This window comes from Haliaeetus leucocephalus, unplaced genomic scaffold, assembly GCF_000737465.1.
Source record: "Haliaeetus leucocephalus isolate CR32 unplaced genomic scaffold, Haliaeetus_leucocephalus-4.0 Scaffold157, whole genome shotgun sequence".
Lineage (NCBI taxonomy): Eukaryota > Metazoa > Chordata > Aves > Accipitriformes > Accipitridae > Haliaeetus > Haliaeetus leucocephalus.
This window is the reverse complement of record NW_010972593.1, coordinates 254928-275827: the sequence shown is the minus strand read 5'-3', so window position 1 is coordinate 275827 and position 20900 is coordinate 254928. Positions and strand designations below refer to the sequence as shown.

General features: G+C 41.1%; 1 protein-coding gene across 1 annotated transcript in view; it reads left to right on the top strand.

Moving 5' to 3' along the window:
- INSR (insulin receptor) overlaps positions 1-20900 on the top strand; it is a 53560-nt gene that overhangs the window by 417 nt on the left and 32243 nt on the right. Inside the window, exon 2 of the mRNA XM_010562180.1 lies at positions 7498-8049. Coding sequence (XP_010560482.1) covers positions 7498-8049 — 552 coding nt within the window. The remainder of the gene's footprint in view (positions 1-7497; positions 8050-20900) is intronic.

The following is a 20900-nucleotide window of genomic DNA, read 5'->3' as shown; positions in this document are numbered from 1 at the left end:
GGGGGGCGAGGCGGGCGGGGCGGAGCGGCTCGGCCCCGCCGCGTTTCCCCTTTGTACCTGCTCGGGGCGACCGACCGACCGCCGCTCCAGGCCGCGCCGCCGAGGCCGGCGGCTGGGGGGGCGTGGCCCGGGGCCCTGCGGTTCGGAGGAACCGGGGCCCGGTAGCTCTCCCGCGGGGAACGGCTGGGGTCACCTTCATCCCTGGCTTCGGTGTTTTCGGCCCCCAAACCGGGCCGAGATTGGAGCTGGGACGGTCGGTCGGTACGGGGCAGGGCTGTAACCCCCCCTCACTCCCCGGTTCGCCTGGGGATTTACTCACCGGCGCGTCCTGACCCTCCGGGGCTCTCGCTCGACCGGGTTTTAAGGCGTGGGACCGGGGAGGGTATAGCCGTGCCCCGGGGCTCTGCGTGGGTCAGGTGCGAGGGAGGACACGGTCCCTTCCCCGGCCCCGCTGCTGGGAAGGGTCTGAGCCGCCGTGCCCTGACACTGCTCTCTCCTCGGCCGGTTTCAGAACCGGCTCTGGTTTCAGAAGGGTTTTCGCTGTGGCGAGACGCAGAGTTGGGAGGTTTTGCCTTTAACCACAGGAATACTTTTAGGTAGTCTTTCAAATCCACAGGTATTAAAGGGGGATGAAGCTCGGAGGTGGGGCTCTGTGTTTAAACGGGGTCTTGTAAAACACAAGGTAGGGATAGAGAGATCTTGTGTTGGAGGTCGCAAACTTGTGAAATCCACGGCTGATGCGATTTTAAGCCTTACGAGCTGTTTTGGTGGGTTATGTTAAACTTGCCTAGGAAATTCTTCTAGTTAGAGGTTTTAATGTGGGGTGGTGTTTACAGCTGTTTTTTAATAAAGGGAAAGTATTTGTTTAAAGAGAGCTAACTGGGTGCGTAAATTGTCTGTCCCATAGGCAGTCCCATTGTCTACCTGTTAGCTTTCCCATCGGAAAAGGCAATAGCGAGATAACTGGTTCAAGTGCAGACAGTGCAATGACGGGCATTTTTGAGATGTGTCTGGTATTCAGGGAATAAATCAGGATGTACCCTTAAGACAGCTTCTTTTTTCCAGCAATCGGTCAAGAGGTATATGTCAAAAATACCCCAGTTCCTTCCTCGCGTGTTTTTACATTAGAAGCCTTGGAAGAGACCAGTGGTACAGTTTTAACTTGGGAGGGTTAAGTTCCAGCTGGCAAGCGTATACAAACCTGCCCGTGAGCAATAGAGAAATGGAAAAGGTAGTTGACATATAGCACTAATAATAAATACGTATACAACTTTGGTCCAGCAGTTCCTAATTTAAAAACATTATTATAAGTACTACAGTAAAGCTTCTTATTTATTTAAATAACATTCTGCTTTTTGGGTTGCAAGTGTGTTTATAATCTTAACTCTCCAATCTTTGCTGTATTACTACGTGGTAGGATAATATGCTCTACAATTTATGGAGTGAGAAACAGCAGCGATGCACACAAGATGTCACAGCCAAGTCTGGGGTGGATTATTTTTATATTTTTCATGCAGTGCAAATACTTTGTAAAATATTTTGCAGACAATTCGGATGATAAGGTCCCTAATTCAAAAGGTTTTCAGCCACTTTGATGTTTGACTCCATTTTCTGAGAATGATTAGATCACACAGCGCTACAGTGCAGATGGAAAACAACAACTAACGCAAAGGCCTGCATCAGTGTGGCTCGAAGGGTAAATGCACGTACAATAGTTGCATAAGCAAACAAGTTGTTCCCTGAGCAACGGAACTAATGAAGTCTGCTTTCTTGGAGATTTGTGTCCTGCATTCTCTGCAAACATGCCCTATGATAATGCTACTCTCCAGTGACAATATTCTTCCCATCTCTGAGCCCAGCCATACCTAGGTTTTTTTGTGCCCCGTATCTTTCTCTTCCCTTTACTTCTTTTAGACAATATCTGGTAAGAGGCTGGGGGAAAGCAGCATATGGTATGTGTGTAGGTGGCTCAGTAGGCAAACTGGGCGGATGGTTTGAGTTCACGCTTAAAGCATCCTTTGGATGGAGATGTTGAGTTTTTCCTCCTTAACCCATCCTCAGTTTTCATAAGTCTTTTAGGAATATGATGTGTGAGAACTCTCCTTCCTCTTTTACATGTGACTGAAGTTAGTTCGTGAGTTCAGAAGTAACTGAGAGGAGTAGAAGCAAGGGTTAAGGAAAGGAGAGCTGACCTGCACATAAAATGAAGATACATATATCTTGTTTTGTGAAGAAAAACAGGTTTGTATGTTTTTTTATCACTGTGTAAACATAATGCAACTTCTTGAAATAAATCTCACACATGACTCATGCACGTCAATTCATTAGCTGTGGTATTTAGGGTGGGATTTACCTCACCCAGTTTTTAGTTGGTTGCATCTACCGACTGAGCAACTTGCTTTGAGCTCCTTTTGTGATAAGTAGAAAACTAATCGATACAGTCACTAGAGTTTAGAATACGCTTCCTCCCCTTCTAAACTCTTCATCTAAATTTGGACACTGCATGTGTGCTCCATTGCCTGCTGCTGATGGTGGGAGTTAGAAATCTAGCTGGGATCTCTCTACCTAAATCATCAGATGGGACAAATTTCACTTTGTATTTCTATAGTAATAGTCTTTTAAAATAAATTGCTTCTTAATTGTTATTTCTGGCTCATGCAAATATTTTTGTGCTCGTAAGCTCATTAAGAAACTGGTCCCTTGTTCCACCTCAACCCTGTGTTCATTTTTGATGTTGAGAGACTTGGTGTAGAATGAGATTTTTTTCCCAAGAGTATAAAGTAGAAAGAGTAAGTGCAGCAGGGCAGGGCTGTATCAAAACTGGGCAACAACTGCATCTGTCGGCTATCCCAGTGTGCCCTTGTGCTATTTTAAAGAGAGGTAGCACACCGTCTCTCTGAATAGTCTGTAAAACCTGTAAGCTTTCTGGAGGTCAATTTTGGGGTGACTGTCTTGCAGAATATAAATTACGTTGATATTGGTAACGTGTAAAACCTGTTCCTGCTGCCTTTGAAGTAATGAGGATCTTAAGGTCTGTTAGCGTTGACTTCTGTCCGTTACCCGGAGTGATCTCCCATGGTCCTGCGATGCTGTCGCTGCGCTGCCTTTTATCTTTGCATGGGAAACACAACAGTATGAGTCGTATTTTCTGTTTTGAACTGAATGATGAGAGCATAATGATACAGCAAACCAGGCTTTACAGGCCAGACTGTGAGATTATATATGCTTTTGGCATTAATGAAAGCAACCTTGGTGAGAGATTTGCCCTCAGTTTGGCAGCACTGTCTTGAGTAGTGAAAGATAACAGGCATCTGAGATGTTACCAGAGGGGGCTGGAGGTTTATGGACAGGCTTACTTTTGAGTCCGTATCTCAGTTGGCTTCATTGCTCAGATCTAAATGACTGAGGTGGACAACTGAAGTTTAAAAATCAATATTTCACAATTAGTTATTTTTAAGTTTATTGAACTGTTGCTATGGTAGGCTAGAAGCTGTCTTAGAGTCCCTTCTAGACGCCTGTCACTTCACAGGGTATTATCCTGTCTCAGCAGTTATCCCAAGAAAGACCCGAAAGTCCTTTTTCCAGTTTCCTAATACCACTTCTAAAAGTCAGCCTTATACAGAGTTGCAAAGCTTTTGACTTGACCAATGTGAGTGTAATTTTTCTTAAATATTTTTTTTATTCAGGTAGGCAGCAAACACTATAAAAATGCATAATTAACTAATAGTTATCTTAAATGGTTTGTGATCTTTCTGTACAATGCTATATTATTCTGGTCTTGATTGTTAAAGGGCCAAAGCTCTGAAGCAGTGAATCATTCAGGTTTGGTATCCACATGGTTTACTATAAACAAGACTTAAGTTCCAGCTATTCCCCTGGTTAGACTCTATCTTGAAAACTAACCTCTGACATCAGATCTAGTTTCTTCATTCAGTACTTTAAGGTTGTTACCAAACTAGTTTGTTCAAGAGGCTTTGGCATCTTGGGATTTGTTTGTTTGTTTGTTTTTAAAAAGCATGCCTTGCAACTTTTTTCTTGGGGGTCTGATGAAACTTGTCTATAATGATGTTGTTTGGGTTTTTTTGGTTTTTTTTTTTAAGTTACTTTGAATAGCTTGGTAACTAGGGATGGAGGAGTGTTTCTGGCAGTTGCAATGCTGTGCTGCTGGACATGGAGCCTGTTTCTGCTGAAATTTAGGAATTTATGTTTAGTAGAGATTTTGCCAGTAGTTTGAACAGGAATAGCTTTGGGCCTCCTACTGGAGAATCAGTCTGAGATTTTTATTTTCCTGAAAGCTGATTTATGTGGTTTTTTAAAACCAGGTTGTCTGTATTACAATTGACTGTTCAACTTTGGTCTCCTTCTGGGATCAAACCTGCCTAGCCTTCATACTGAATTGTTGATTAATTCCTCTGTCCCTGCAGAAGAAATAGTATCGATAGAAGATGTGGAAAAACACTTATTACTTTGCTTAAAACTGCTTCTTGTTGTCTTGGTAACAAATTTATGGGGTGACTTAAGCACCTACTGAAGAGAATATACAAATTGTTGAACAGAATTCAAAAGCATGAAAAGATCGAGAACCTTCCCAACAAAAAAACCCATATTTTGTTTCAGATATTCTTATTATTCTCCTTGATCCCTGAGGTGGTAAAAAAAAAAAAAAAGGAGCTCAGATACCGTGGTGGCATTTATCACTTAAAAAGTAAACTGAAGTAGAACATGAAAAATAATTCTTAAGTGTAATTTTCTCTAACTGTGGAAAAATCTGTATAAACCGTTTTAATCTTTGTACATTTACAATTATATTAGCCTTTTATTCAGTTGTTTATTTCAGAAACAAACCTCTAATTTGTTTTAAATTCCTCCTAAGTTTCTATACCAGGCTAACGTCGGCATCTGATACTGCCTTCAGTTAAAGGGACTTGTGCAGAAGCCCCCACTATTGGAACCCCTTAAGCACAGCAGACAATGTGCCAGTTTATTACATTGCTATTGCTCAGCTTTGAAAGCAGCAGAGTTTGTAACTCGGGTCACATCCTGGTTTGCCAGGATGTGTGGAATCTCCTGTCTGGTCTGTGCTGGCAGCACTAATTACAAATAATGCATTCTGTATGAGAGCTGGTGAAAAATACAAAAATGTTTCTAAAATGCAAACAACTGCCTGATTGTGGATGTATACTTCCAGCTCTGGTAGATTTATATGATTATTTAACACTTCATAATGCTTTGCTGTTTATTCCCAAGCTTCGCTTCTCTCTTTTTAGCAGCGCTCTCGGAGCAGGGATAGCTGTGTGGATCAGGGGGTTGTCTGGGGGCCAGCTTGTGGCCAGTTTCTAGTGACTTTCCTAATTCTAATTGAAATGATGAAAGGCTCGGGTAATTATGCTTAGTCTATAGATGCATTTTGTGGCCTTGAGCCACAATAAAAGCCTACAGCTTTTACTCTTGAAAGTAGTTTTTAGTCTGTAGAGTTGAGCTGTATTTTTTGACCGTTCCTTAAGGTCAGTTGTATTCATTCAGATTATTCTAGGTAGTACTTTATACTGTGATACAGCAATTGGTCATGGGTACCACCTCAGCATGCTGTATTTTGCCTGATTGTGCTCAGGAAGCAGTGAATAAGAACCAGGATGCTGGATTCTGCATTTATCAGATAGCTTTAGCTGCACTGGTGACTTGTATGTTGAGTTTCAGTGTTTGAGTTTTATTTGTCCTGTTGTTTCTCCTTTCATGAAGAAACCACTGGCCTGGCCTGTCACACACTTGCTTCCTTGGAAATACCTGTCTTAATTAAATAAATATTTAGAGTACTGAAACTGAATCTGTTGCTCTCCCAGTTCTTGTAGCCCACAGTTGGGATGTGCAGCAAGGCAGCTTTCTCGCTTACTTCCACTTTGGCTGCAGTTTTTCATGGGGCAAAGAGGTTGCTGCTAGTTGGTCTTCACATTTCCTTTCCCACTTCTAAAAAGTACATCCTTGATCTTTGAGGCACTGTGTGCATTAGCTTGTTCTTCCAGAAAGCAATTTATGAAACGGCTTGGATATAGTGCCAAAAAATCCCATTGGGCAGTAACATTGCTTCAAATCCTATATTAGTGTTGCCAAATTTATTTTTTTTATTGCAGTGGAGCAAATTTTTGAATAATCATTAAGACGTTTGCATAGAATTTATTTTTAACCCACACAGCAGTGGTCTGTGTAAAACCATGAGGAGTCAGACAATTGTAACTATTAAACATCTGTCTCTACATCAATTTCATAAGGCCTGATTGTTGCTGGGTGATTTCTTGAAGCTGTGATGTGGTAATTTTATAGTTGGTAAAGCTTTACATACAGTGACAAAAAGAGTAAAGATCTTGTGCTTTTAATTCTTGGTGGGGAGATTGTCTCAGCAATAGACAGAAGAGAATCCCTAAAGTGGATGCAGTCTTAAAAAAAAAAAAATTAAAAAAGAATCCACCTGGACAGGACAGGTAGACGATAGTTTAGCACCATTGTATTGCCAAGCAGGCTTGCCTTTCCACGGGCTTCTCCCTTGAACATTGAGGTCTGGGTGTATATTTTTATGAAGTTTGGTTTTAAAAGGGTCATCTGAGGGACTTCTGTTGTGCTATGCAGGCATGGTGCTCTAAATTTCCTTCTTGATTTCTTACCTGTGCTTAGAGTTAAAAGAAAATATTTCCCTATTCAAACTCTTCGCTTTCCATTTTTTCCTTTTGTTGGTGCCTTGATTCATATTGTTCTGCTTACCTTCTAATTTATGCTTCATGTTATTGTTCGCTTTGCCAGTTCTTTGGGTTACCGGTTCTACTAAATAAACTGTCCAGATAGTCAAGACAGAGATTTGCAACCTTGAGAAAATAATAACAAAAAAGCCTAAACACCTAATCTGAAAAGAAAGCTTAGAACAAAAATTACTAGTGTAGTAAATTACTCCTGTCAAAAAAGTCTAGGCAAGAGTGTCGGCTGTGCTCTTGCATGTGTGTATTTCCAGGTTTTTCTGCTCTCTTCCGAAGCACTACCATTTCCTAGCTATTATTCTTTTCCTATCTTCCCCTCCCTGCAACCATTCTAAATTACTTCCTCTAATCCACTGGTATTAATTGCACAATCTGAGATGAGGTAGGTGTGTCACTGGCAACTATCTAAAGAAAACAGATTCTGTTGCATAGACATCTCTTACTTCTGTAAACGCTGAATGACGTCTAAGGACTGGTGTTACAACTGCAGTCGTGATAGAGGTAATATCCAGAAACTCAAGATGGCAGAAAAAATTATGAAATACTCTTTCAGTCTTATTTTGTAATCATATAACAGGGAATGTTCCCCCCAGTATATTTCTTAACACTTGAAGCATGCTTTATTGAAAATGACCTAGTCGTGAATTCTGAGTGTAGCTATATATTATGGTGCAGTTGGACAAAACTGTATTTAGAAAACTGAAACAATTACCATTTCTTAAATAAATAAACAACATTGTTCTTTGCTTTCCAGTTTGCAGAAGCATGGACATTCGCAACAATCTGACCCGGCTGAACATGCTTGAGAACTGCACTGTGATTGAGGGCCACTTGCAAATATTGCTGATGTTTAAAACCAAGCCCGAAGATTTCCGTGAGCTCAGCTTTCCTAAACTGACTATGATTACAGACTACTTGCTTCTTTTTCGCGTGTATGGCCTGGAGAGTTTAAAGGGACTTTTCCCCAACCTCACTGTGATTCGAGGAACTCATCTGTTTTTTAACTACGCGCTAGTCATTTTTGAAATGGTTCACCTAAAAGAGATTGGCCTCTATAACCTGATGAACATTACTCGAGGCGCTGTGCGGATTGAGAAGAACAACGAATTATGTTACTTGTCCACGATTGACTGGTCAAGGATTTTGGATTCTGTAGAAGATAATTACATCGTGGCCAACAAGGACGACAAAGAAGAGTGTGGAGATGTGTGTCCGGGAACTGTGAAAGGGAAGAGCAACTGTCCGCCTACTGTGATAAATGGCATTTTCATTGAACGCTGCTGGACCCATGATCGCTGTCAGAGAGGTGAGTCTGCAGAGTCACGTATGTCAACTGTGGTTTTGTGGTCAGTTTTTAACCTGTCAGATCTATTGGAGGGTTAATAGGTACCTATTAATTGCTACCTTTTAGCACAGGTTCCTAAAAGTAAGGCTCAAAATTGATGTTAGACAGGTGAAGAGAGGACCTTTGGGCGGGGGCTGTTCTAGAAGTTCTTTCACCTGCTTGAATAATGTGTTTGGTTTCCCTGGAAATTACGGACTGCCTAGAACTCACAAGTTTAACGGACTGTGGGTGTAACTGGTATCTGGTATAATATTTAAACTGGCATTAGTATCTCTGGTGGGGTTTGGGTAGGGGATTAAAAGTCCAGATTGACTGAAAGGCTGCAGCAGGCAAAAACAGAACAGCGGGGAAAAGTCTTTATGGAATAAACCCAACTCAAGAAAGGTGCAATTACGTTTTTACTGAAACCTTCCTGCCATAAAAAGGTGTAAGATATGCGGATGAGTGAGCAACATTTGCACAGAATAAGAAGCTGGAAGCCAAGTCAGACCTGAGGGAAAAGGAGAAGGAGGAGAGAGGACCTGGACAGGGATTGCCCAGAGCGGGAGTCCTGGGGAGGGTGAAATAACTGGGCTTTGAGCCTGGGGTTTTGGTTCAGGGGAGAAGGTATGTTCAGAAAGCTAGCTGCTGTTGCAATCCCTGAACTCCAGTTCTTAAACTGTGTTAGGGTCGCTTTTAATTTCATACAGATTTGTGTTTTCCAAACTCGGAACTGAGCTTAAGTTTAGTTTTAATTATATATTTATTTTGATTTATGTTAAAACTGACTGACGGGGAGCAAAGTGAATTGAGGTAAAACTGACACATTTAGAGTTGTCTGTCTTTCTGGAGGTAGTGCATCCAAATGAAGCAGTGTGTCCTAAGACGAAATTAGGAAACTTGCGGGCTGGAGAGAATTTCTTGCCAAGCTTTAAAGGGCAATTCTGAGCGCTAAGTGCCAAATTTGAGAAGGAATTCCTACCAGTATGCATAAACTAATGAAATTAATGTGGTTTCCCCTCTGCTACTCCTCACCCCAAAATCGTCTAGCTTCCTTTTAAAGAAAGTGGTTATTTTTTGTCGCCAGAATAACAGGGTATGGGCAAGAAGATGCAAACATGTATGTGTGTTCCTTTTTTAAAATGAAAAATAAGGTTATAAAGCATTTTAGTTTGTAAACTCTTTTGGTATATGATTATCAGCAGCACTGAAACCTGGTTTCTTACACGTTCGTGCTTTATGTTTTCTGCTATTTCATAAGGTTAAAGATCTAACTGAAACTTTTTCTGTGGCTAGACCATTCATAATGTCCCTCATTCCTGTGAATTTTCTGGGGCTGTGCTACAGCAGGCTGGAATGTATGGTTTCTCTCCTTTATATGACTGCCTATTTCCATGAAACCTGTAGGAATGTAGTATTTTACCATTGGGGCAGAAATCTCAGCTCCTGAGCCTCTCATACAAATTCAGCTAAATTTATTGGAGAATACCCGGACAGTATCACACGTTATCTTAGCTTAGTTACCTAAGGAAGCCAAGCTACTAAGTCCATTTGACTTGAATTTGAGATTGAAATTTGAATTTGAAAATGGTTTCAAAAGTAATTATATACAGATGCTCCCATCTGGTTTTCTGTGTTCCTTGTAGAAGATTTAGAGAAGCAATGCTTCTATGTATTTTGGCTGTAATTGATATGCGTTTTCAAAATCACTTAACAAGCCACGCTTACCTTTGTTTTGAATGGTAAGATTTGTACTTTTGTTTATTGGTAGCTGGTGTTCTCGACAAGCTGCTATCTGTATTGTATTGTGCGTTGTGACACCTACCTGTATGCTTCTAAAGTTATTTTAACAGCTTGAGTAGTCTTTTAGATTTTTCAGACTTTTTTGAGTAGTCTTTAGACTCTCAGCACACATGCACGCTAGTAACTATGGTAGAGATTAAGTGACATTTTAGTGAACCTGCTGGTGGAATCACTGTGTTCTCTGTTCTCGTGCCAGCCATAGTGTATCCTTAGCATGTGTATTTGTTTTGTCAAGATTATTAAGAGCTTGTGTGAATTGTACTTTGGATTTCCTTAGCCTGAAGAGCCTCATAGCAACTCCCAGTACTGAGGGTATTAATGTCATTAAATCTTCCCTCTGCATTTTTGCAGTTTGTCTGGGAGTCTTCAGCAGCTAATGTTGTGCTGAAGTCTCCTGTCTCTCTGTTTTTAAGTGCATTCCCTTCTTTCATTTTTGTTTGTCTTTTGACCAATGCTGGAGTGAAATGTAGCAATTTCAGTGTAACTTTATTGGGGGAAGTTTGGTTTTTGTGTTGTTTGTTTTAAGGCAGGTTATTTGTATCCCTAGTTTGTTTTTATAAAATTTGGTGTAGAATCTCCTGTTTGCTATTTTTTGGTTTTCCATCTGTGGATGGGAAGTTGTTGCTGCCTAAACTGATAGCACTGCTGCCCTGGGACTGCGGGTCAGGCTATTTTGTTTGCTGTTTTGTCTACCGGAAAAAATCCTTACAGAATATGTAAATATTGATTGTTTTGATGTTACAGAGCGTGTGTCAATTGACAGAGACAAGTCCCAAGCTGGCAAGCTTTTCCAGCCTGCTAAGCTTTGAGTCTTCTTGGAGAAAATTAGGAGATGGGCAAGAAGTTTGAGAGCACGCACATGGGAAAGCTGAAAGATGTCGCAGAAAGGTCTTGTGGGAGTGGGAAGGGAGATGGCAGCGGTTGGGGTTGGAGTGGGGTCCCGGCTGTCCCCTATCTCTTCCACACCAGTCCCTGACCTTCCCCTTCCTGCTCTCTGGTCGCTTCCTTCACGTTATCCCTGCCACATCTCATATTGGTCATGCATCTTTGATAGTTCTTTATTTTAATCAGCACAGATATCCCAGTTAACTCCAAAACTAACTTTCAGTTATAGCATGTAATTATCTCTGAGGCACACATCCAAGTCTCTGAATCATCCTTGCAGCTATAACTCCAGCCCAGAAATTTTTTCAGTTGGTGATAACATGTTCAAGACAACAAAGTAAAGGATCTTCTTACAGATGTTAGAGTGAAGGTTGTGGATGAAACTGGTTGGGAGGAACTGAAATGATTTGTGGGCAGCTGCACACTTTGAAAAAACAGTTGCAATATTGAGGAATCTGTGTCTGAGTGCAGAGATGTGTAGGTGGATATACCATAGACTGAGATTGGTCGGGATGTGTTTCCTGAAAGTTTTCTGTTCTTTTTTCTAAATTACTTGTGTTGGTGTGAAAAGCAAGTCAGTTCAATTAAGGCCAACTCATGTTATATTTTGGGTAGGAAGGGAGGGAACTATGTAGTCAGTTTGGAATTTGGGTCTAGCCTTATGCTGTTTATGGCAGCCAAGTGCTGTTCCTGTTCTGGAGGTTTTGTACCTCTTCAGCCCACATTTTTATAAGGTTTTTTTTACATACTTACTTTTATTGCCGTAAAAACGTAGTTCTTGATTTGGTGCAGTATGTTCATGCAGAGAGTGTCTTTGCTGAAGAATGCAGACAACAAAAATGCTGAAATGCCACGTCCTAGACCTCAGTCTAGATCTGCCAAACATGATTTTCATATTTTGCATTTTTTTCCACATGTGTTTTTTTTATGTAATAAAAATGCTATATGTCTGTCACTCCACTTGCGGAAGGAACAATTCCCTCTGAAATAGGATTTCCTGCCAATTCTCTTTGCAGTCACTCTTCTCTGTCCATACATAATTTGAAGCCGTCTGATGTTTTTGACGGTCTAATTATAAAGGCGGGTTCAGCCTTTTACTTGCGTATTGGGTCATCTGGAGGTGGAGTAAGGTAATAGCCAGGAAAAGTAGGATGAGCAAATAAAAATGACGAGGAAAATTATCTGCAATATCAGACAGTCCCTTGGTGAATATTGTAGGGCCACATTCCTGGAATATAAGGATGGATATGCAAAATATAGGCTTTGTTCCGTAGAGGATATGATGAAATTTAAGTTCTCCTATTCATACTGAATGAAACTTTTGTAGGAGTCTGTTATCTTCTTGATCTGGGGACTTCACGCTACCAGGAAATTTGAGTTATTAGGAGTGTGGGCCATTTCAGGTTTGTAGATAGACTCTTTCTTCAATCTATGATCTGGCTTTGAGAGTTGTGTCTCTCAATTAGTGCAATCTAGAATTTGTTACAAAGTGTTAACCTCTTGAAAAGAAAGTGGAAAGTATGAAACCATTTGGGCCAGTTGAAGAGTATGGTAAAACAGAGCTGATAGAAGGGATGACAGTCTGGAGTAATTGACATTCAAAGGAGCTGCTGAAGGAAGGTACTCTATGAAAATAATAATGTTTGTCCAGATTTTTTTTTAATGATGTTGGGGAAGCAGGTCTGGAGACTAGGGATGGAACAGAATCTCTTTTTAATTTTCCTGTGATTTGTCCAAGGAAAATTCTGGGACAGGTAGGGGTCAGGTAAGGAACCGAAGAGTAGCTTTAGTAGCTTGCTTTGTTTCCTAGTACACGCAACACAACAAAGCAGTCAGAAAAACATTGCTCAGCCTGAAATGTCTTTCAACTGCTGTGAAATAGCACCAAGTGCTTTTAAAGAGACCAGTGCCAGAAGAAATTCTGCAACTATGAACATCTTCAAGGCAGGTTTGAATAACAAAGTTTAGAGGTGTGTGTGGGAAACGTTTTGTGATGTTTACTTAGGTAGAAATATTACTTAGCAACAGCTTCCTGTAATTTTTATGTGCTGGGAATTTCTGTAACCATAAGCTTAGTTTTATTACCTTTGTATGGGAAAGGGTCTCAAAGCACTGAACAGACTTAGCTAACCTCAAGGGTGAGATATTTTTAAAGCTTCAAACACAAAAGAAATTTTTCCAGTTGCTACCATATGAAGTGGAAGTGCTCCCTTTATTTCGAGATCTGATAAGAACTGCCTTTTTTTTTCCCCCTAGCTCTGACAAATGCCAGATGGAAGTTGACACCCGATAATCTCACTGGGGCGTCTGTTCTGAACCTTGCCAAGCGACAGCTTTATTGAGCGCATGTAGTGCTTGTGGTTGGGGCTATTGTGATGCTTGCAAATGGCTAGACATCCTAAACTAATTCACTTTAGCTTATTAAAAGTAGTTAAGAGATTTATGGTGCTTGATGGTGTGATACAGCCCAGAATTGGGGCAAAAGGGGTGGAAACAATCACTCCATACAAATGGCTGTTTAAGAGTATACTATTTACTTTAAAAACACCAAATAAAACTTGGGACGATGAAGAAGCATCTAGTTAGGCTTTTCTCCACTGACCTGGGGTGACACAAGACTGTAGGATTTCAATACTTACAGTTTCAACTTGCTGAGAAATCCCCATGCGTGCAGCTGTTATGGTCTCACCACATTTATGTTTCTTTGGCTTCTTCACTGCTGCATCTTTATTAAATGCAGGAGGGCTGAAGATTTTCTTCCCTCGCCCCAATTCCTGACCAGCACTTTAGACAGAAGCCACTGTCTGATCCGTTCCATCTTTAGTGCATTTGAACAAGAACTAATTCCTAGCTCACCCAACAGTTAATAAGCAGTAAATTGAGAGAATTCTCTGCAAAGTTAAGATATCTTAATTTCTGTACGGAGGTCTTGTCAAGGCAAAGGTTTTTGATTAGTTATAAAGGAGAAAGAGGTATGTTGCTGCTGATACGGTGAAAATTGGAAAAGTTTTCATCTTGTTTGGTCTAAGCTGCCTTTTTAATTCTTTCATCCTTAGCCCCTTCCCCAAGACACTTGTTATTTAAATCAGTGTCTGGGCCGCTGAGGAGGCTGAGAGGAGTTTATTACTTCACATGCAGTGGTTCAGAACTTATGTTACTGGAAGTTGTTTTAAGATCTCTGTTCGATCTTCAGTGGTGACGTCGACTGCTTGTGATTTCCAAGGGTGGCGTGCCAAGGGTACTTCAGGTAAAATACTTATTTTTCCCACTTCAAGAACAGTTCCAAGTTACCTTATTGGCTTAAACAAGGGAACCTGCACTGCCCTTTGTTAGATAAAATGTAGAAGACTGACTACACTTGGCAGACACATTTGTTGGAAAATGCTGTTGTCTGGGCATGGATGTAGAAGTGGGAAGTCACAGAATTTAAAAAAAAAAAAAGGAATAATAATAGTGAGCAACAGAGTTAACCTGTGTTAGTAATGCATGAATGGGAGAGCTGCAAATGGTTCACCTGGTATGATGTGTTTGCTCAGGAAGGAGGAGACTTGTTTCATTCAGAGTAAATCCTGCTGAATGTTGGGTGTGCTTTGGTGCCCTAAGTGAAGATAAGGAGTTGGCCAGCTTATATATCCTGTATGTTTTCCTCCATTCACCCCTCCTTAATGACGGCAGAACAATCATTCTGTATCTTAAATCTTGAAAATTTTAACTAATTGTAAAAGTTTTCTAGATCACATGCAATTCTGATGCCACTTCCTGGATTTAGGCAAACGGAGCAAAATAAATTTAAGCCATGTATGATGGTATAGCATTCTTTCATTTTATGATGAAGGAACTGGAAATCTTTGTTGTAGAAGGCTTTGAAGGGATTGTGAACGGTTGAGTCCATACAAAGAAGTGTATTCACCGTGTGTGAGAAGACCAGCTGAAATATGTCACTTGGCAAAGCTCTCTGAAACATCTTTCTCTATCAGAAATTGGATTTGACAGGGATTGCCTCTGTAAGTAAATTTTGTGTTTTTAAAAAAAAAAAAAAAGCCACCACAAAACAAAACACAAAAAAGGTCAAAAAAACCCAGGTGTAACCAGTGCAAGGATTGTTTCTAACTGAAAGGTTGAGGATTTCAGGACCTTTTGATTAATTACAGAGCTGGTGAATAACCAACTGGGTCCTGGAGGAAGCAACACTTACCCTTCACTCAGTTTGTAACAATGGCTGGTTAAAAGTTCAATGATCATGCTTCCCAATTATATCCTATAATTGTGTGCAAGTTCCTATTGGTGGGATGTGAATGAACTTGCTGGGATGTTTATGCTTCTTAATGAGGGTGGTTGGTTAGCTAAAAAAAAAAAATGTTGGGTAGGGGGAAGTTGTGGGGGTACTGGCTGGGAATGTCTGGCAGCGGGCTGAGCTGCTTGGTACGTGCCTGTAGTTATTTCAGTTGCTGCTTTGATCCCAAGTTTGCGGCTGGCATTGCGTAAGCGTACAAACCAGCGTGCTGCGGCTTGGTCACTGAAATACTGTAGATTACAGCTGTGTGCGTTCATCGTCTTTATCTAGATTTTTTAGATGAGGGTAATGGGGGGGGCACTGTGCTGGCTGGGCTGACATTGTTTGAGAGGTGCTTTTATTTTGGCTTGTGACATTTAAAACAAACAGAGAATTAACTTTGGCTCTGTGTAGTGCTTACATGTTGGCTAAGCGACTATAATGTTTTCATTTGAGTCTGGTTTCCTTGTGAATCTGTATTTAAATGAACTAAAAAAACAAGGCAGAACGCTCGGCACCTGTTCACATCCAAAAAGTTTTCTAATGTGTAATTTCCTTCTCCCTTCTTCAAAATAGGGTCAGAATTGCTGTCGAGGAGAAGGACACAGGCAAGGCAGGAGGATGCTCTGTGCTAATAAGGAGCTTCTAGCTCAGTAGCCTCAGTGTGAATTCCTTAATTTAAGAATGCGCTTTCTTATTTACCTGGCGAGACGCTGGCTCGTGGGCATCTTGAGAGGTTGGAGGCTCTGAGGAAGAAGATCTTTTGAAGGAAATCCCATAAAAGAGTTGGAAAGGAAGTCCGGTTAGAATAGCATTCAGCAGAATGCTGGGATTAATTTTCTTCTACATATTTTTAAAGAACTCGGAGTGTATGTGGTTTTGCTGGCATCACTTTGGTGTGCTCCAGAAAAATAAATGTGATTTTAATTGTGTGTATCAGGTTAGAGGTGCCCTTTTTCAAGGATGTTAAGAAATACTGCTCTATTGTAATTGTAAATTAGGCAATTTCAGCTTCTGCAGACATCAGCTCCCCCACTGTAGTTGCTGAAGCACTGGCAGGTGCCAAACAGTTGAGCTGTTAAGTATTATGACCCTTGTTTATATGCAAGCATAATGAGGGTGACAGGTATTTAGTGAGATTGATCTGATGAAGACTGTAAAATTTGCAAGGTCTTTTTAGTTGGGGAAGGCGAATTTCATTAATCTGTTCATAGATCTACTCCAATCTTTTGTTTTCTGTGCAATTTGAAGGCTTCTGGAGATGTACACATCTTATTGCTGGTCACTTGGGACTCCTACGGAGTTGCTGCTGGTATGTGGCCACGCTGGAATTTCAGGGCCCTGACACGAGGAGCTGAGCCTGAGCTCAAGTTACAGGGAAAGACCGATGTTTTTTAAGTCAATGCGCAGAGTTAAGGCAACTTAGGTAGCAAACTTTTCAGAGATCAGAGGAAATATCTGCAGACTGAGCAGCAGTAATGTCTAAGGTTGCTGGCTTTCTGGTTCTTCGTGATCCTCTCAGTTCACTTTAGCCTCACCCCTAAGCATGGCTCCTCATTCAGTGTTTTTAAAAAGTAAATTGTCTGGGGCAGGGAGGGAGGAGATTGGTCTCAATTTGTTCGTCAAAATAAAGCCTGCTGGACTGTAGGATAGTAAGGAAGGAAAGGGTTTATAGGTCAAGGGAACAGGCATGGCTTGGAGTTGTGTAGCCATAATTTCCAACTCAATTTTCAATATTTTCTCTGATTTTGTAGCTGTGGGGGTTTAATTATATTAACAGCACACAGCATTATTGCAACGTAAGGCTTTAATACCCATGGGCAGGGTCGAAGGAGCCACACGTACGGTGAGGGAGAGGTTGGTAACAGAAGGATGTATTCTGCAGTGTTTCAGAGATGCAGGAACAGATGGACCTTTCCTGCCGAGAGGAAGGAGTTCAGTGCTGAGATCTAACATTCTCGTGTGGCAAAACTGCAAGGCAGTTTGCATGACAGAAAATGGGGTTGCTCATATGCTGGCTGATTTTTCCCCTATTGATGTGAAGAGGGACAAGTCTGATAGTGTGTGTTCAAGGGAAGGATTATTTAGTGTCTGTGGGAGAGCTGCTGAACTTGGCAGCTTTGCTTTCAATAATGCGAGTGAGATGCTGTTAGCTTCCGAGTTGTTTGTTCTGAAATAGCTGAGAATAGTAACTGAGATTTTACTAAGCAACCTGTTGCAAAAAAATCAAGTTCCAGCTACTGCACTGACCTGAGCATCTGGAAATCTCTTGCACAGAAACTTCAGACATCACGCTAAAACTCTGTCATATAGGCAACTTTTTATGATTGAGAAAGTACGTAAAGAATGCTTGCACTCAAAGGTGGGCTTGAACCCTGCTAATCATTAAAGACATGATTAGAAAATCTTAGGAATGATACAGGAAGCTTTACCAGTGTATTGGGTTTCCTAGGAATAAGGCACGTGCAATTCAGCAGACATCATGGGATAACTAAGCACTTTTCTGTTACCATTTTAAACTTCATTAGGCATCCATGTTGCATTACAACACTGCAAAGATTTTATGAGCAGTGAAAGTATTCATTAAAATCTGAGTATCAGACAAAAGCTTTTCTTGTCTTTGCAGAAAAGACAAACCAATTATATTCTATGGGTAGTGAAAACTTAACAGCAATGATTTAATAAAATGAATAGGACTTGTTTTTTCTGGTCTTCAGTCTTTTCTGAATGTCATCTTTCTGAAGGAAGGCTGATTGCACTGGATGTGTTTACACAGCTTCAGTTTGAGATGAATGAGTCCAAGAGTTCCCTTGTAAGTACCCCTCAAAAGCTCCCAAAAGCCAGAGAGGAAATGGAGCTCCTCGGTGTGATGTCTGACTGTCTGAAAGTCTCGCCCAGTGGAGCCTTAACACGGCTTAAAGGAATAAGGCTTTTGTTTTAAAACTGTATTTGAAGTGAAGCCTTTAAAGCTCTATAAACCGTTTCTCTGTTCGTTCAATTCTGTGGATTTTAGGCTCGGGGAATCTGCACGCTCTGTGTTTCTGGCAGAAGGGAAAGCGTAACAGGCAGTAGCAGTCTCACTTGGAGACCTAATGAAAAAGCATTTACGTGGAAACTGGTGCTTTATCTGAAACAACTTTTCACCTCATCGGCAGGTTTCTACAATTATTAAATTAGCAAAAGAAATGTCATGTGTAGATTACCTTTTCCTTAGGCTTCTCTTCCACACTTCAATAACCTTATCTCCAGGGCTGCTTAAATAATTTGTATGGTGTTTGGCTGCTCATTCAGTGCTTAGATATCAAGTTTCTAGTCCACAAGTCTATTAGAACTCGGTATCTGCATCAAGTGTCAGTTTTTGTTCTGGGGAATATAAAATGTTCTCCTTTGAGCCTGTACAGTGCATGAATTTGGTGGGTGTGAGAAGAAAAACGTCCTCGTGTTTTGCATGGCTCTGTTGGCGAAAGGAGGAGTTGCTGCATGACAGTTCTTGTTGTTCAGCAGTGGGGAAGAGCTTGTTGTTTTTCCACATGCTCTAATCTGTGATAACAAAGAACTCCAGATTGTGTTTTCCAAACACACTTTAGGTCTCTCAGTACTCACGTTTGCCAGTGACTAACGACTGTGGTAATACATCCATCCACCCAAAGCCTAATTTGAAGTGGCTGAGTTTCAAATACGAGCCTTTCTTTGATACTGAAGGAGGCTGAGCAGGACTCAGCGATAAACTGTGAAGTGTTTTGCGTCGTACTAAGTATTTTGCAGAGGATTGTGCGCTGGATGTGGACTTGGATGCCACCGATCCCTTCTCAGTGCTGCTGTTGGCCTCTTGGGTGGTTCTGTGTCCCTCTCTGTGCCTGGGTGTAACGTGGAGCTGATCAGAGCGACCCGCTGATGAGCTAGAAAACTTCAGATGGTGAATGCAGGAAGTGCCTCAAGGCAGAATTTAACTTTAAGATGGGTTTAGACAAACAACTGTCAGGAACGCCTTAGGTAAAGTATTTGATCTGGCCTTGGACAGGTGGATGGACTGGGCGGCATCTCAAAAAAACTTCTTCAGCTCCCTTCCAGTTGAAGATCGCTTTCAGTAACGGCAGCTCTGTGCTGAGATTTGAAACCTCTATAGTTTGCTTAAGAAAAAGACTCTTTGTCTCTGGAGAAACTGATATGGCTTCAGGTTTCTTGTAGAGGAGAGTCCCATCTCTTTTTCTTGCTAGATAACGCTAGTTTGTGTAATTTTTTTTTTCCCCAGAGGACTCTATCCTTTGTAAGGTTATTTCCATAAGTTTCCCCTACACTCACAGTAATTACCCCATTTAGGGTTCGGCAGGTGTCGCGGCTCACGCTAGGGTATCAATTAGACCAGCTCTGAATAGTCTTAATCGCTCTAAAATGGACAATGCTGATGGTAGCTGGTGATTAGACCGTATCTTGACTCCCATGCTGATAAACATCCATGAAGCTGAAGCTTTTTAGCAACCGTGGCGCACGCCTGCACAATTCGTGTTATGTAAGCAGATCCTGTTTCTCTTGATGGCCGAGCATAGTTTAACGGGCAGATAATGAGACTTTTGCTACTACTGTACTTCCTTATTATTGAACAAAGTGACTTCAGTGACGGTCACTTTTATTTTAAGAGCTTGCCAAAGCAGAGGCATGAAATAAAACAGAATTTTCACGATTCTGACAACTGACAGTTGGATCCATTAACTATTGTGGAAGAAAGATTGAGAATCCAAGTTCTCCTCGGAGTTTAATGTAACTTCAGAAGATTCAGTTCCCTCGTCGTTGGTCTTTCCTTGTTGGGATGGCACAACTAGTTTGGAATTAAATTCCTTCAGATTACAACTTTTGCTTGCATAATTTACAAGGAGAAATAGATTAATAGCCTCTGAGGGCGGCTTGCGCAATGTAGTTAATGGGTTTTGTACTAATCTATGGAAATTTGTTTTTCCTTAGGGTTGTATTTGTGTGGCTTTTGGTCGTTTTTATAACTTTTCATTTGGCCCTTTGATTAGAGAAGCAGAGTGATGTGGCACAGCACACATCCTATAGATCAAAAACTACAGGGATCAGTATGTTTGTGATGAGAAGCCATTAAGCAGATATATCTCTGGATAGAGCTGAGTTGGATAGTTTGTGCAGAGCCACATATTATTATGCATTGAATTACTTGAAAACGGGTATTCCTGGTATGCCAAAGATGAGTGGGGCGAGTAGTAAATAAAAATACATTTCATAGAGAGGTCTCAACTGCTTGGCTCTGGGACTGCAAGCAAACAGTATCTATTTCAGTACAGCTAAGTAAATTCTTATACCTAGAAATAAACTGTGGAGAGTATACTTACAGCTTTGGGCAAAGAGAGAAGGGTGTATAAATTAGTGGGCATGAGCTGATGAGGCCAAAATGACTAGAGTGGTTGAGAGAATATTATATGGGTGCATATAACCTATGCATTTGATACTAGTATGTCTAGTAATGAGATACTGCATACATTTCTCCTTTCCACAGTTCAAATATGATTTTGAAAAAAATTATTGTAGGTTCAGGGAAAACCATGACACCTACTAAATTACTGGAAGACATGCTTTGTAATATTTAGTTTTGGATGTATCTATGTGGGAAATAAATCTGGTAACAGAAGGATGTATGCGTTAGCCCTTTGGTGAATCCTTCCGTGCGTTGGCTGCTCATGTGGGGTATAACTGGTCTGTTTTGATTCCTGCCAGGTTGTCTGCTGCCAGCCTCGGGTTATGTTGGGGAGCAGGCAGCTGACCAGCAGCACTTCTTCCAAGGGCGCTGCCTGCTTAGGGAGGCTGCTCGAGACCCGGAGTCGCCTTCCCTCTGCTGCTGTCTCCCGTAGTCAGCCTC